The sequence below is a fragment of the Chelmon rostratus genome, chromosome 19 (genome assembly GCF_017976325.1).
Source record: "Chelmon rostratus isolate fCheRos1 chromosome 19, fCheRos1.pri, whole genome shotgun sequence".
Lineage (NCBI taxonomy): Eukaryota > Metazoa > Chordata > Actinopteri > Chaetodontiformes > Chaetodontidae > Chelmon > Chelmon rostratus.
In genome coordinates, this window is record NC_055676.1 from 8,649,762 (window position 1) to 8,667,185 (window position 17,424).

Here is a 17,424-nt window from a genome sequence, read left to right on the forward strand (position 1 = left end):
CAAACAAACAAAAACCTGCGGCAGAAGAGAACGCCACTACTCTGTGTTTGGACAGAAGAAACCCATGAAAGTCAGATAAAGAACTCTAAAACAGCCAATTAAAATGCCTGAAGCGACGCCAAACCAGCTTTAATCAGACCCTCTTCCTATAATATGCGATATGATTGTGACGGATGCTCGCAGGAAGCCTGCTGGATGAGTCGTAGCCTCCTGAGTGTTGGTTATTACATAACAAAACACAAACACTTTCCCACTAATGAGGAGAGAGGTTGAAATACTGGGTCATCCTCGCGGGATGTGACTTTGAGAACAAATTATTTAGAAAAGGAGTCAACTCTTTTCAGAAATCAGACATGTAAAGCTGCACTGAAATAAAGTCTCTGGGTGATTCAAATTATCACAGCTGTCATTTGTTTTCTTCTTCTCTGGTTCTGTTTGTGGTTCTCATGGGTAGAGAGATACATTTTGGGGATTTTGAGATGAACTACTGAGTAAGACCAAAAAAAAAAGAAGAAAAAGCATGTCCACAGTATAAATGTATTTTCAAGTAATTTTCATCTTTTGCTTTTCATTTCTGCAGATTTTTCATAATGAATAATAAAAAACTTTTATGCCAATTAGTCTTTAGTCTTAGAACTCAATAAAACATGCAGAGTTTTTTCTTTTATCATTTCATCATTAATCTAGTGATATTCACTTGACTCACAGATTCATCACTTAGTCTATAAAATGTCAAAATATGTCAAAAGTTATGTCTCTATTAGTCTTGTTTTGTCCAACAAACAATTCAAAACCGAAAAATATTCAGTTTACAATAACATCAAACAGAGAAAAGCAGCAAATCCTTAAATAGAAGATGGTGGAAACAGACAATGTTTGACATTATTCCTAAAGAATTAAGTTTCTGCAAAGTAATCAATTAATAATCAAATTCTTTGAGCTCAGGTCTCAAGTGGGGCTGGTATCGCAGAAATCTTTCAGAACTAGCTTCAGTACCAATATGAAGACAGCTAGTAAACTGAAACATGCTTAGTCATAGAATATACACTAATTAAAAGAAAGACTCACTTTATGACTTTGTAATTAAACATTTTTAAATCTACCAACCTCCATCCTCAGAGGAAGAATGAGAGTTTTGAGCTGCGCAACTACAAATCTTTGCCTTCAGCCAGATGGAACATATGAATCCAGACTTTTTAATCAGTGTCTACTTGCTAGAAAGCAAGAAAGTAACTTTCTGAGTGGAAAGTTAGTGTAAATACTAAAAGGCACCCAGCAAACTTTCATGCAGTTGTGTGTTTCTGTGCTGCTGGGGGCTGACAAAAGCAAGGCTGAACAAGTCTGCCCCCTGCTGGGATTACAGCTGAGTTACACCGTGAGGCACAAGACGAAAAAAACAGCAGCAACTTATACGATTACCGTTAAAAATAAAGCCTTTTACAATAAGGTTGAACATTTGTAGCCTAACTTGTAATGTATGATGCACTATGGACCACACCACCGCTTACTGTTGGTACTTGAAAAACTGGATAACGTTAATTTAAAACAAGAAAGGGAAGCCAAATGATGTTTTTACCACCAAAGGACAGACAAACACTGCTGAGCGCTGTGTAAATGTGACCAGGCGAACAAATACAGAAAAGGTCCATATATCAATAAGAGTTATGCAGCCAAAACATGTTTTAATAACTTCAAAAGTGTTTCTACAAAGTAAACTAGCCGTTCATGAAGCTAGCTGACAGCTATCACAGCAGGTGCAGCAGGATGCAACAGGCTTCAACAGGGACTCACTCCTGAGTGACTTCTCCTCAAAAACACCACATTACATACAACACGCTGTAACAGCAGTGTATCAGTGCTCTTATTTGTCATCTTTTGTGTTTGTGAATACTTTTAATGTAGCTATGGAGGTACTTACGGTAAAATACTGAGTCGCATATCTGCTCAGAGAGAGCAACCCCCCTCCGTTAACTGGCATCACGCACTTTGAACTGTCCGGGACTGGTACTAAAGATTAAAACAAAACTATACCTATTGAAATGTTTCTGGTCGGACGCAGACCAGCGTTTTAAAGAAACTGAGTATCGAAGTGTAGAAATTTTAAAAGTCTCGTCTACTTTACGTTAAATATCGCGCACCACCCACAAAAGACATTAAGATTAGTCATTCACGGCAAAAATTAGCGCCGACGACTGCTAGTTCGCTTCAGATTATACCAACTGAGAGCGGGGTGGAGGTACGGGGTTAAATTTAAAAACAATTGTGATAGATGACATCAAACTAAAGCTTCGTGTTTTAAATTCAACTACGTTCACATTTGAAAAAACAATTTATTTGGTTATCAGTAATAACGAATCGGTGATAACATTATAGGTACACGAATGGAGGATGCTTGCACCTGTACTACTGCTTAAATGGATCCGTCCAAAATTCCCATTGATTTTTAGGGAGCCTGCTGTGAGGCTCGCAGACAGACAGCACAAAAACACATTTCATACAGCAAACTGCAGAGTACAGTTCAAAGAAAGACATGCAGTTTGAAAAAACATCTGAGCAGATTCATTGGAAATGAATTTTAGAGTGGATAAAACATATTTTTGGACAGCCTATACCTACAGCAACTGTTTTCCAAAGACAAAAACAATATCAGTTAGTGTTTATAAAAGCACATAAGATTAAAGATGGCATTCTGAAAAAAACCTATACATTAAAGTCCTAAGCAACCTATACTATACTTTTGACAGGGCAAAAAAAATAAAGTTTAATTTCATTCTTTTTCTCTTAATTCTCCACCTCTTCAGCCATTGCAGCAGCTCAATCAAAAGATACAGGATGAGGTTGAGGCCAAGAGTCTGTGCAGGCCTGTCAAGTTTTTCTGCACCAAACTAAGAAAAACATTTCTTTATGGACCTGCTTTTATGAATGGCAGCAACGTCATGTAATCTCGCCCACGGATATATCCTCCTGTGCACCTGTCTGCAAGAAACTGAAGGTGTGCATGAGCCTTTATGTTGAAATAAAGTCATGTTGAAATGGGAGAGGTCCTTCAACAAACTGTTCCAGCGAAGTTGGAAGGCATTATTGTTAAATTATCGCTAAACTAAAGCTGTAATGTTTACTTTCACTGTAACTAAGTTGCCCAAACATAACAACACAAATGTATATGGACTCAGGTTTAGCCTTAAAGAGCTGTGTTAAAACTGTAAGGCTCTTACATGTGAGCAGCTGAAGCCAAAGTCTAGAACAACTAGGCAACCATGTGCTGCTGTCCCACAATAACCTACTGTTGTTTCTAGTGTGTGTGTGTGTGTGTGTGTGTGATACTATCCCCTCAATCCATTCAAGCCTGCCCTTATCTGGTATTTTATCAGCACGAGACAAATCACAGATAAGAATGCCAGCTGACCCAAAAAATATATCCAAAATCCCAAATACCATGTAAACTTTAACCGTTTCCTTTCAACAGCCACCATTTTAACAAATGATAGAAGCCCTTCTGCTGGCAAAAAGGACAACACTTTATCCAAAATGTTTAACTTTGGAGCAGCCACGCCTGAAGAATGAAGTAATGATGAAAAAATGTCAGAAAAATTAAGGGTAGTAAAGTAAAATCACCACATTTCACATCAACTGAAATATGTGAAACAGGCCTTAAAATAGGCCATCCTCATGCAAAACAGCCTCATTGGCCTGAATCATTTGTGCGACCAAGTCATTAAAACAATGAAGCTTCCGGGACATGACATGTCTCTCTGGTTAATCATCATCCTGGATGCATGAGGGGTCACTAAACCGTAGCTGCATTCAAATAAGGAAAGAGGTCTGGGAAACACTGACTCACTAAACATCAAATCTCCAAACAATCAGCGTGTCAGGAGAGAGGCAGCTTTATTCGCAGCTTACCAACTATTTTTGGATATACTTTAAAATAAAAATAAAAACAATGCTTGCATGTATTTTTCATTTTATCCCATAATGGGATCAATCAAAGAGTTTCTCTTGATTTAAATTCATTACATTTTCAACAGATAAGAAACACATTGTGTTGCCAAAGTGACATTAAAGCATGAAACTCACCAAAGCTACATGGACCTGTGAGGGTGTGCAAAAAGAATGTACATCACGAATAAAGCTGCCTCAGGCTTCTATGTGACTGGATTCAAAACTGCAAAGTGTACAGCATATGCTAAACATAAGGTTAAACCCTAAAACACACGGTCGGGGGTCAACAGGAGCAGGCAGTGTAGAGAAAGTCGCCACCAAACCAGACTCTACATCACAATGAAAAACTCAAGCGTCAACATGACCCATCGTGTAAACAACGTACCATCATAATAGCCGAGTAGCTGCGTGAAGAGAGGCGGCGAAGATACAAGTACTGGGCTTCTCTGGACCAGCGGAACTTGCGGCTGGACTTGAGCAGGTCAGTGCTGGTCTGGTCAGAGCCAGGCTGGTCCCTATGCACACAGAGAGAAACACACACACCCTTTAACAACGAGTGTGTTACACTTTTTCAATAAGATCATATAAAGCTTGTTACATTCAATCATTCATACATGCTGTGACCTCACGTTTTATTTCGTAGTTCTAAAATTATTAAAGGTTAGGTTGCACATAAAGGTTAGTTTACTCACCACGGTTAGCACCACTCAACATGTGAGCAGTGCAATATAATCTATATTGTAAAACCAGTCAGTCAGTTCTCAGGAAATAAACAACTCTGATGATGTCAACAGGATGTCCTAGGGGTTATCTTATCTTTTGTTTTCAGAAGACAATTAAATGTTTAAGAGAAAGTTGTGTTACAAATTGTTTGAAAGATGGCAGAGAGGGAAAGGAAAGACAGAAGTCCAGTTGTGTTATGGGAGATGTGGGATGCTGTCTTCAGTGTACCCGATTTTGTCCTGAAGCTTAAGCCCCATTAGTGACTTAAAGTCAGGATGTCTCAATTTCTACTGCTTCGGTTTTGACCATTCTTTTTTTTTTATTATTGTTGTCTGTTGGTTTGTTTGTGTGTCTCCTGTGATTCCCCCAATTTTATGGAAGTGCAATACTAAATCACTGGCCTTGCCCTTTAAGTGCATATTTGGACAAAGACATTCACACCAGCATACTTCTTCTACTCTTATACTTTTTGTTCACCTGCTTGAAAGGTCCATACCAGGAATTTTGCATGTTTTAGCCCATTTACTGGAAATCATGCATCAATAACAGCACAGCTACATCGTTAATCTTTCTGCATCCATATTCCCTGCCTCAAAAAGGCCTCCACTGACTTCCATGAATGCTTGTAGAGGATGCACTTTTTGAGGAAAAAAAAATGGAGAGAAGACCTTTCAAATCAATCTGCCCATACAACTTTACTGACATGTAAAGCTGATACTTTAATCACATGATGTATTACACATTTGTAGCAGGTGTCACGAGTCACCCAAGTTATTTTCATACTCTAATAAAATCAATGGGAAAATACATGAAAAAACATTCATTGAAAAACTGGTAAGCTGTAACTGAAATACTACATGAGTTGTATAGTCCTTCGAGACCAAATTCAGCCATGTAGACTCTGACTTTGCGTGTCAAGCAACGAGAGGCTCCGGCCATGCTGGTAGCTCTGTGAGGCTGTCATTAGGCACAGCCATGCTTTGAGCCAAATGCTGCTATAAACAATGCAAACACGCTCACAATAACAGTGTTCAGTGTTTTAACAGGTAATGTTTGGCATGTTCACCAACAAGCTTAAATGTGCTAATTAGCACTAAACAAAGTACAGCTGAGGCTAATGTGAATGTCACTGGACAAACGTTCGCCATTTATTCTGAGGAGGACATTCATGCGTACACCAACTTCTGTGGCAATCTATCCAATAGCTACTGAGACATTTCACTCAAACCACAAATGGCCACCTCGAGGTGCAAGAAAAGTCAGAAAATCACCAAATTAAGTGGGATGCATCATCAGGGAACCATGAACATCTGCACAGAATTGTGTTAGCTCCATATTTAACAAGTAATGCGAGATGAGAAACCACACACTTACAGAGAGATTACAACTATATATTTTTTACAACAGAACAATGACTAAAGCCTTGATTGTTAGGGAAATATATACCACATATTTCAAAGACGAAAAGGATCAGATGGGAAAAAGTAAAGCTAGAAATGGTGAATAAAATACCACGTTTCTTATAGCCAAGCCGTCCATGTAAAGCCAAGGCAGCCCAGGCTCACGCTGATATTACTGACTGTAATAGCATAATCTGCCTGATTGCTAAAAACATGTCTCAACACGCGGTGTTTGCCACCAAGCTGAAACACCTTTTTTTCTCCACCTTATGGCGGTGAGTCAGAAATGAGATATCTGATCCATTCAGATGGTCTGACTGGATACAGTCGGAGACGGCTATAACGCTGCCTCTGCGTGACGAAACCTGCTGCTCCTTACACGTTCAGCGCAGACTTGTAGGATCAGTGAAACATGAGGAAGGGCTTGGCATGTCCAGGAACAACTGAAACAATTCAATAAGTCTTTTCACTCCGAGACATAAAGGATTAGCCAAGACATTTTGAAATACACTTTCATAAAGTCGGGTGACTCACAAGACGCAGATTTTTTTTAAAAAGCAAGCAAGAGGCCAACTTATCCTGACTTTTAGTCTCCAGTATGAGTCAAGCGCCAAAACCTGAATCCTACATGCTAAAACTCAATTGTGTCTTTAATTACACCTTTTAAAGTCGACGCCCACAGTTTGTAATGCAGGCTTTGTGTGATAAATTCAACAATCTCTCAACTAATCAGGTATTGTCTGAGAACAGCCGTTGGACTGGTGTTTGGGTACGGCAGTTCATGGGTTCTGAGATGTACATTTCAGCCAATCTGCCTGCAACCTAACGTGACTGGTCAATGCCACCTGGACTACAAACTGACTACAAACAAAAACCAGAATGCTTTGGATACCAAAATTTTGTCCCTCATTCACAGATTCTGCATCATATGCAGATATCTGTTTACTCAAAATATACCCGACTCTATTTAGACCAAACCTCTGTTTATTCAACGGTAATTAGGAATCCATTCAATCACAATGAGGTTAAAATGATAACATCTTACCTGCATTACAGGTGATGCAGTTCACCAAACTAACATCACTTACTGTAAATGCTCATTTGACTGCGAGCTGGCTAATAATTCAATAATGGGCTGACATCATGACAGTATATGAAAATTAAAATCAGGTGTGCCAGATCAGGTGCAAATGATTTGATCATCATTATCGAGTTACTTGGACAAGTCTGTGTTAATTAAACCTGAGACATCTAGTCTGGTTGGCACTTTTTTTTTAAGTGAGTGTTGTCATTATGCCAAAATCCAAGGAGCTCTCTGAGAACCTAAGAAGCTTGACATCCCACAGGAACTGACTTCAGAAGGTCATACACAAAATGAAAAGATTTCAAACTACTGCCAACTTGTCCAGGTCAGGCTGCCCCGCCCCAAGCTGTTAAAGTGCAGTCCACTATTAGAAAGAAACTGCACAAATCTGACCTGTAATGGGAGGGGTGCCAGGAGAAAACCTTTGCTGTCTGCCAAGAACATGAGACAGACAGACTCCAGAGGGACCTCATACCCGCTGTAAAGCACGGCAGTCATGGTCTGAGGCTGCTGTGCTGCCTCAGGGCCTGATCAACTCATGATCATCGAACTGACAATGAATTCTCAACAACCCAATACACGAAATGTACAGTGTGACTGAATGCAGCTACAACATGTACATGAACCATACTAGCTCAAGTAATACAGTATATGCAGTAAAATGGGTCTGGCTATGATATATGCTGTATAAACAAGAAGTAGACAGCAACGAAAAGTACATCCGGTCACAAAAACAATCCAGGTGTAACACACAAAGAGTTTCTAAGTGCTTCCAAAGGAAACTGGACTTGTGGTTCTTACCATGAACTGGATGAATGAGAACCTTCAGACACACAGCAGAGTACACAACTGAAACCTCAAAAATATGACGTCTCACCACACTGAAAACAGGCAGTCCACCAATTAAATAAAGTCTTGAAATCGTTACGTACAAATGTATCAGAAGGATCTAAAGATGAAAAAAGAGTCAATTTCTTTTGATAAAGAAAAGAAGTGGGCATTCAAAATACATTTTCTTATTTACTCTTAGTGGTATCTAGCAATGCAGATTGTTTTGCTTTTATTTATGCATGTTTGGTGATGTGTGTGTTTTAGATTTCTGCCTCCACTACCCTGGATTATCCACAATAATTCGGACATTGTTTCTGGAAAGACTGCGATTGATGTCATCCGTCAGTGCTGTGAGGACCATGAACCAAGTCCCATTTTCCTCCATTGTACTGAAGATATAGACTCAAAACCCAGGCAAATAAAAGCCATCGGATAGCACTAGAAGCAAGAATGTTTTTTTTTGTTGTTGTTTCAGTGAAATGTTACAGGTCACACTTCCACCAAATTCCATCTGTTGCTTCCCTGAATCAAACGGAGGATAACCATGTTTCAGAGACATTATCAGGATTTAGAAATGGGTCTGTCAGACATAAACAGCTGCAGCAGTTCTTACATCACGCAGTTTACTACTACTATGCACAAGCTCTGCATGCGTGTTGAAGGTAATGCCACACAGACACACGCAGTGATCTAACTCACCCCGGGGGTCTCCACAGCTTCCTGCCGGGTGGCAGAAGCTCCCGTTTGTTCAGCGGCACAATCCCCATGGCCGCCTGCATGATCGTGATGAACTTCTTAAACTTCATCTTCTAATTCTCCTCTGACGGCGACAGCGTCACAAACACCACACTGCTCTGACAGCTGCTACACTCCCGTCACTCATCTCCCAACAAAGTGCAAGACCACGAGCAATTCCAGCAACTCCACGTTGGGTCATCTCCGTCCGCATCATCAAGACTACAAACTTGTCCCCTCCTGCCACCTCAGCGCATCACTTTCTCCATGACAACCCGGGCGCTCAGAGCGGCGAGGTCCCCTTGGCGTGGCTACTACGAGTCCTGTCCTCGACCGCTGAATCTGACAGATGTCCTTTTGGTCTTTCTGAGCGAGGGAGGATAAAAGGAAAACAAACGGCCACCTTCCTGCCAGGCAGAGGGCCGGCCGAGAGGGGATGACAGCACGTCACTCTTACATAATTCTGGAGCTTCTCTGGACATTACACTAATGAAAACGCAGCCTCTGCCACCACCGCCGCTGCTGCCTCTGCTGCTGCTGCTGCTGCTGCAGCTGCTGGGATAATTGTGGTACTAAGCCCTGACAGATCATGCATGCTCCCCACCCCCTCCTCCTATAATCCCCCATCCCGGCTTAGTCTTCTCGCCATTTACACCCGAGCAGACCCATCTACTTCACCCTCACACACCCGGCCACCAGGGCTAACCCCTTGCAGAGGTTTCTTAACAAAGCCACTACTAATCAAATGTAAGATGCAATGAGGCATGTGCCATATCATATTGTTCAGGATGATACCGGTATTATTTTTAATATGACAAAAACTAAATAATGTAATGCATCTGGTTGAATATGAGGAGAGCTTAATGCATTTTATCATATCGTCAAGAATATCACTATCACAGAAGTGGCATGAAATTTATTCATTATGACGGAAGAAAGAGCAATTATCTCGTGATCATCTCAGAATACTTTCAGACTTTCCCGTCCTTATCTCATCAAAAAATACGCCCATTCATTTCCTCAAACAGCTGGACACTGTGGTCTTAAACAAACGTTACTCAAACAGGATTAAAGAGTGTATTTTGTAGGGCACTATTTTTAGCTGCGGATTAATACACATTTGGTGTTCTAGTAAGTTTTTAAGTATGAGCATGGCATCCAGAGCAACAGCGCGGCTCACTGTGTTTCTATGGTACAGAGATTGATGATTGATTTTAGTCTTTTCATGTGATTTGTTGACAAGTAAAATAAAGAATACCACCAGAAACTGAACCATTAATATCAATATTCTTATTTAATAAGGTACCTCTTCAAAACGTTGCCCTTTTTGAAATGCTTTTTTTAAAGCTGACAAGCATTTTTTAAATATCACTTTAATTTATTACACACCAACATAAAAATAATGGCAAATTTTTTGCAGTTTTTGGGAAAAGCTGCAAAATCAGTAGTATTGGGTCACAATAATAACAAAAAAAAACTCTTCAAGAGCTTAGAGGAGCTACCTTGAGATAATACAGTCACTTTCTAAAATTTTCAGACGAAAAATGGCCCTGAGTGAAACCGCAGCTAAAGCCAGCGCCAATGGTTTACAGGCAGGAACGCTGACCAGGAGCCACAACCCGTGTAATTCGTATCCAAGTGGAGACCATTGCAGCATCCCTTGCTCATCTCTCCACTACTGCTGCGTACAAAAAGGCAGAAGTACTAAAATAAACAAAAATTTAATCCGCAGCCATCAAATTCATTTGATTGAGGTCAGTGAGGTGATGCAGCAGGGGTGTAGATTCAGAGGGCTCTATCAAAACACATGTGGTGACTTGACAAAAAGCTGAACCTGGCTCAGCTCTGCTGCAACGCTGCATTGAAATTTCAATGCAGTTTTCAGTCCGAATGTCCAATAACAAGACAAAGGACAATTTTCAGGAAGCAGTACTTAAGACACTTAAAGAGGCTGATGGAGCACACTGGAAACAGTCTGACATTTCAATTTGCAGACTTTTAACTGTTTAACATATTTTCTGCATGCACTCAATAGTTTGTCACTAATAAACCTCCATAATGCATTGCATGCATTCTTCACTCCCACGCTTGTGCAACCCCCTGCGTGCAAGTCACACCGCCGCACGGATTAAATGTCTGTATCTTGCAGTCCCAGAGTCACCATCTGACAGCAGGCCGCCATGTCCTGAGAGGTTTGAAATAAATAAATAATATCTGCGGCCTCTTGATGAACTGCCAGCCAATGCAAACTCTGGACAGGATTTATATCCCAGCAGCTTGGACGTCTGGATTACGGCTCTGGACGGTCGTGCCATGAGAGCTGCTGCAGATTTCACCGAGCAGCAGAAAACCCACAGCGCTCCAAGGGGGGCCGAAAAAACCGGGAGCACAGCGGGGGAGACACACACATAATAAGCATCTATTTTTGAAAAGGTTGGGTAACAACAGCACAAAGGAAAAGAAGGAGAGGGGTTTTTTTAAATACACCCTGTGTGTTGCTCTGTCAAAGGAGGCCAGATTAGGAGTCTCGTCTGGGATGAAAGGACAGAGGAAACCAAACTATTAAGATGTGCAGGATTCACACAGCAGCATGACATTCAGTGGCAGTTTTATCATAATCCAACACTTTACAGTAATCACACAGGCAACACTCATCCAGCCCGAACTGCATCCAGACAGCGTGTATGTGTAGGGATACAAACACAGCACAGATGAACATATATACAAAGGCACACAATGACACCTGCACACACCTTGATGGGTGAAGGCGTCAACAATCCCTAACCTCCAAACTTCTTAAGTTTCTTCTTTTCTTTTCTTCAACCATATGTTCTTCATGTGCATGTTTGTTGTTATCGTTGTTTAGGACAAATCAACATCCACTATAGCAGTTGTTATAGTGACAAAATTTACATCATTATGAGTTTAACAAAGTTCAATAACACTGAGCACAGAAAAAAACTACAACTCCCATGACTACAGCTACTTAGCTACAACAGCTAATGCTAGCTTGAAACCACTTCCAAGCTAACATTACGGTTTGGTAATGTTACATAATACAATAAGAAAGGCACAAATAAATCCTGAAATATCAACGCACAGCTTGGACACATTTAATTCAACCTGGAAGTAAAACACACTGATTGCAGCTGTTAGTTAGAAGTTAGCGACTGGCTTGCTAGCTAGCTAGCAAAGAAAGTGAAGAGGCAGATATGTGTCTAATTAGTTGGTGAAGAGAAATAGAGTTTAATATTGTGTGAATATTGGACTTACATTCATCAAGGCTACACAAACTCAACTCAAACAATGCTGTTCTGTGTCTGCTGGAAGCGGACACAGACATTTATATGCTAACTTATGCACCATAACGAAAGTATAAGGCAATAATAGTCTTTAACAGGCACAGCCAAAGTTGTTCTCAACTGCCAAATAAATACAGAGGTCTGCGTTAGTCTGCACACTCAAGAACATCAAACCTGATGAAAATCTAACTGATAGTGGCTAAAATCACTCCACTGCACATTCACAGCAGCTTGTTTTCAGTCTTTCACTGCATGCTTTCATACACAACCTCAAACATCTACGCCTTCTACAGCCGTGCCATCGATCTGGTTTTGCACAAGCGGTTGCAGGATTGTAACTCGCAGTCATTTCCGTTCCAAGATCTGAACAGCACGTTAAGCTTCTTGGCTTTGGTGGCTCTGCAGCTGCTGCATTTTCAGAACTACAGCATGAACCACTTTAATCTTTTAAACTTTGCAGTGATCTCCACTTCTCCCCCATGCAGATGAATTCCCACAAAGGCACCAGTGGACTCATCTGTATAATATTCACAGTGCATGTAACTGTATTTTTAATTTTGTATATTATTTTAGCTTCAAAAGAAGAATTCGGGCCATTTTTTGATTGTAGCTTGGTATACTCACATGTGGATATCTTATTATGTGTTAGGTATGTTTTTTTCTCCATCTTGAAGCTCCATACAAATCATCAGTCGCCTCCACCAGTACTTCTTTTTGCTGTCAAACCTGCTCAAATATTATGAATGTGAACTGCATCAAACCTGCAGGCCAGAGCGCTGGCTTTTAAAAAAGGCTCAGATTTAAATTATGAAAGAGGGAGGAAAGGGATTCGTTCTTCCAGCTCATTCCTTGTCACTGCATGTTTTCAGTATTTAATAAACTCTGAGAACTGCCTCCTATTTTTTCCTCTCCTTTTTCCACAGAGCGAGCAAATGTAGCTGGAGTTGTTTGGTCGTCTTAATGCTTTTACATAAGCGGTTTGTTTCTCTGCCCCCTTGTCACTTCCCCCACGTGTTGGAGTGGTGCTGTAGTGCTGCATTACTAAGGCCCAGGGCCATTATGCAATGTCCATATGCAATGCATGTGCGAGCCAGATGGAGGGACACATGCCACTCACAAATCTGTGATGAGAGTGTGCAGGGAGGGAGGGAGGGAGGGAAAGACTGACTGACAGAGGAGGGAGAATCAGTGTGTGCACGTGCCCACCACAGGTATAATCTGGATCATCAGGGATCATGGAGTGACCTGGAGGGGCAAACTAGAAACCAGAAAAATATGACATATTACAGTTTTGCATGAAGAAAAGCCTGTTCTCCCTGCTGCGAGGTTTTTATTTTTAAGAGATGGTAAAGTGAAAGAATGGAAGCTGAGGGATGAGACGGCAGCTCTGTTTCGATGCTGAACACAAGCTTGTCCTCCCTGCTGAGTGTATAAGTCTTATTCTGATTATTCGTGGTATGTCTGCAGTTCTTGCTTGTGGAACACTTAGTATTTCTAAAAACTCTGTGTATGGCTCTAATCACTTGATGATCCATACCAACATGTTAAACACACACGGAATAAAAAAATGGAAAAAAAGCAGTTTCACTGTCCACCCAATTTACACTCAGTTGCCAGTTTATTAGGTACGCTTAACTAAAACTGCTGCAGTCTAATACAACAGTCCTGCAAAAAAAAAAAATCCAATGAAGGCTATAATCGTTATTTTTGGAGAAATTGTTTCAGAGAGGTGTTGACGGTTGACTGTGTGAGCATTTTGCTTGCTTTCATACACCATCTCACACATTCTCGCCTTCTACAGCGGTGCCATCAATTTGATTCTCCACAAATGGTTGCATGATAGTAGCTCGTAGTCATTTCCTTTCCAATATTTGAACAGCACGTTAAGCTTCTTGGCTTCTTTTGGCTGTGCTGCTGCTGCATTCTCAGAAATACATCATGAACCACGCTAATCTTTTAAACTTTGCAGTGATCTCCACTTTTCCCCCACGCAGATGAACTCCCACGAAGACACTGGCTGGCTCATTGGGAGTAATCTGTATCACAGTGCATAAAGCTGAATTTTAATTTCATGAAGGGAAGGACATACTGCAGGACTGTTGCACTGTTGACTGCATTCATTTTAGCTTGGTGTACCTAATAAACTGAACTGAAACAACTGAATGTATGTCAGGGTAGGGCAGATAGTGGAAATGCCCCTCAGGACAAGGCAATACAAATCACCCTTCACATGAAATATCAACATCACCACAAAGGGCTTCTGAAATGACATGAAGTTGATTCAAAACAACAGTTTCAACATTATAACCCTCTATGAAGGCAGTAGCCAACATGGCCTAATTCTGGGCTGCACCAATAAACTAATAAACTGCCAACAGTGCTGTTGTTGTTATTGTCTACTGTAAGAAACCAGTAACTCCTGCAGTCAGATACATGTAGTGGAGGACTGTAGCTACTATCAATACTCTATGAAATATAGTGGAGGACAAGCCAAGTTTTAGGAAATAGAATATGCAGTATTTGCCTGATGACTCAGCCACTACAGTAAAAGTTTTTGATCACTCAAAAAAGGCCTAAATTACACCTCTGAACTACCAAGACACTGTCTACCGACCTGTAAACACAAACACTGAGCACACAATGGCTCGCAAAACAATAGCAACAATGGCAGCCCAGCCCCACTCTCAGGTGCCTGTCAGGTATTTACACTGGGCCCCAGTGTGCATGAACCCAGAGCAGACAGCCGCAGCAGCACTGAGGCCTCGGCGCACTGGAGGTCACGTCTGACGTCTGAATAATCAGCATTTATGAGATTAAAGCGAACATAACTGACCAGTGCCCTTAAAAGCAAGATGAAAACGCCGTTTCGACTCAAACTGGCAACATAGTCTGACTTGCAGGCATCCGTGCAGTGACCCAACATGGCAGTGAGCGCTGAGTCGCGCGGTGAAAGCACGTCGACGTTCGATCCACTCACCAGGTGAGCCTCCGTCTGTTGGCTGCCTTTGTGCGGCCGCAGCAGGTGAATCCGAGGCGGGAGCGGACGCGACGGCTGCGGAGGACGACGACACTTTTAAACGGCACCGGGCTGTGTCGAGTATTTTTGCTTTCGTCGGGACCTGATCGTGATTTCCTGGTTCTCGCAGGTATGTGGGCGTGGTTTAGACTCTGCAGGTGTGCTGTGTGCAGGGCTGCAGAGTTGCTTCAGTTTCGCATGTGGTTTCCCCCTGGGTGCGGCAGGTGGTGTCATTCTCCTGAATCACCCATCCTGTTACCTGAATGTGATGCAGTGACTCAGTTTTCTATGGACAAATAAGGACAAAAAAAGGAGGAAGTCATGAGCTAATGAGCAAAGGTGAATGGAGGCGTGCAAGTCCTCTGTTTCATCTTAGACTGCTAGGGACAACCTGCTGATGCCCCCTGTCTGTTATTAACCCCAGTAACCAATACAGACCCCGGTCAAGTATGCTGTGGGTCCCCAAAACTGATATATAGGCCTAATCAAAGTTTGAATGGAATAACAAAAAACAAAATTACAACACAATAAAACATTACATTCATGTCTACATGTCCAATAAATGAATAAATAAATCAAAAGGTTCTACTTGTTGGGCGGCTGTGGCTCTGGTCGTCCACCAGCCCCTCCGGTATGTATGTCGGTGTGTCCTTGGACAAGGCAGTGAGTGTGTATGATGGGTGAGTATATGATCGTGGGGGCTCTTTGTGAATGGGTGAGTGTGCTGCAAAGCGCTCTGAGTGGTCAGTGAAGCGCTCTACAAATGCGAGGTGTGATTGACAGGTGGAGGTCATTCTATTCAGTGATGTCTATTTGGACAAAAAACACAGTAACTGCAAAATTATTTTACATATAGAAAAAATCTCAATAAATTGCTTAAATTTTTTGATTGATTACTTGTATAACAAATCTTTGAAAAAAAAATTATACTGCATTAAGCTCTAAACAGATAACCAAGGTCACTTTAAATTACATTACATTACATGATAAATGTGTCATTTACCTATGAAATACATTTTTTGCATGTGATTTCTTCATTACACATTACATCACATGCTGATATAATGCGAATTTATCACATGTGTAACATCAGAAAACTACTATCTCTCTGTGTGGCCTCACAAATGGTGTCCAACATGTGGCAAACAAAAAAAAGTCAGTCAAGCTTTCAACTACATGCCATAGTCTTCCTCTCAGATGGAGATGATAAGAACAGGCAAAGCAAAGGCAGGATATGCAGAAGGCAACATAACAGCAGAAATGTAAAAACTGAGATGAAGTTAAAGCACGAAAAATGCAAAACCCAAAATGTCAATAGAAAATTAATACAAATAAAAAGTATAAAAGCAATAAAAAAGATGACATCTCACGAAGGCAGGCTTTTAAGAAGTGAGTTAGTTAAAAAGAAGTCAGTGATTCCAGGGCCGAGGGGCCCTGACCGCGAAAGCTCAGTCACCTTGAAAGATAACGAGATAACAGTGTTTACATATGATAACTCCACATGTGCTTTCTGTAAGGGTGTGCATCCAACGCAAAACAAGAACCCCACACTAACAAATAGCAACTGGAAAATGTGACAGTGGAACATCACATTTATTTTTTGGTGCTTTAAAACCTCCTGTCTGCTCCTGTAGTACACCTTGAATACCAATGCAAACACTCACTGACAGCGACAGCAATATTCATAAACCCAGTGGTGTCACCTCAGCACACATTTGTCCTGTTTGCTCCTTCTCGTTCATACTGTTCATGCACATGGTACAAAAGCGACAGCTGGCTGGGATTTTGCCTCTTGTCTGACTGGTTTAACCTGTTCAGGTTGTCCAGGTCTGATCGTAGAAAAGCCTAAAAGCTGCTAATGATGCAGTTTGTCATTTTCAGAATGAGCCTCAGCTCAGTGCGGAGAGGTAACATCTGCTGAGGCCACAGCTCTGATCCTCACAGCAGCCACTGCGTCGTCTGATGAAGTGAAGTGAAAGTCATCCGAGGAGAGAAACCAATACTTTTAAAATCTAACTGTGAAGTTTCACAAAGTTTAACTTCTCAACCAAAGTGCCTTCAGAATCCCATTAGAAAACAGAGAATAAGTAAATGTACTTTGTTCATTTCCACCTCTGGCAGATGTTTTCATCCCAGTCAGATTAACCTAAATCCTCTAAACCTGCAGGGTTTGCTTCACACTCGCTCTGCAAAACCACCAGTGGGTGAGGACAGACACAGAACATTAAAAATCTAATTCAACCAGTCAGATTCATATTCAATAACCTTTGATGCACAAAATATGTTTATGTCTCCTGTGATGTTGATATTATCTAGAGAGAAGGAGTTGTGAACCAAAGAGATTTATTCGATAATTTAATAGTAGTGGACAGGGCAGGCAGGCAGACATGC

General features: G+C 41.2%; 1 protein-coding gene across 2 annotated transcripts in view; it reads right to left on the reverse strand.

Moving 5' to 3' along the window:
* tjp2a (tight junction protein 2a (zona occludens 2)) overlaps window positions 1-15,165 on the reverse strand; it is a 34,596-nt gene extending 19,431 nt beyond the window's left edge. The window contains exons 1-2 of one of the 2 annotated variants that reach the window (XM_041960641.1): window positions 14,995-15,165; window positions 4,328-4,457 (exon numbers count right to left, since the gene is read on the reverse strand). In XM_041960641.1, coding sequence (XP_041816575.1) covers window positions 4,328-4,333 — 6 coding nt within the window. In that variant the 5' untranslated portion in view covers window positions 4,334-4,457; window positions 14,995-15,165. Of the gene's footprint in view, window positions 1-1,918; window positions 2,054-4,327; window positions 4,458-14,994 lie in introns of those variants that run through there. The other variant, XM_041960640.1, reaches the window with a different exon arrangement.
* Between the last annotated feature and the right edge of the window lie 2,259 nt (window positions 15,166-17,424).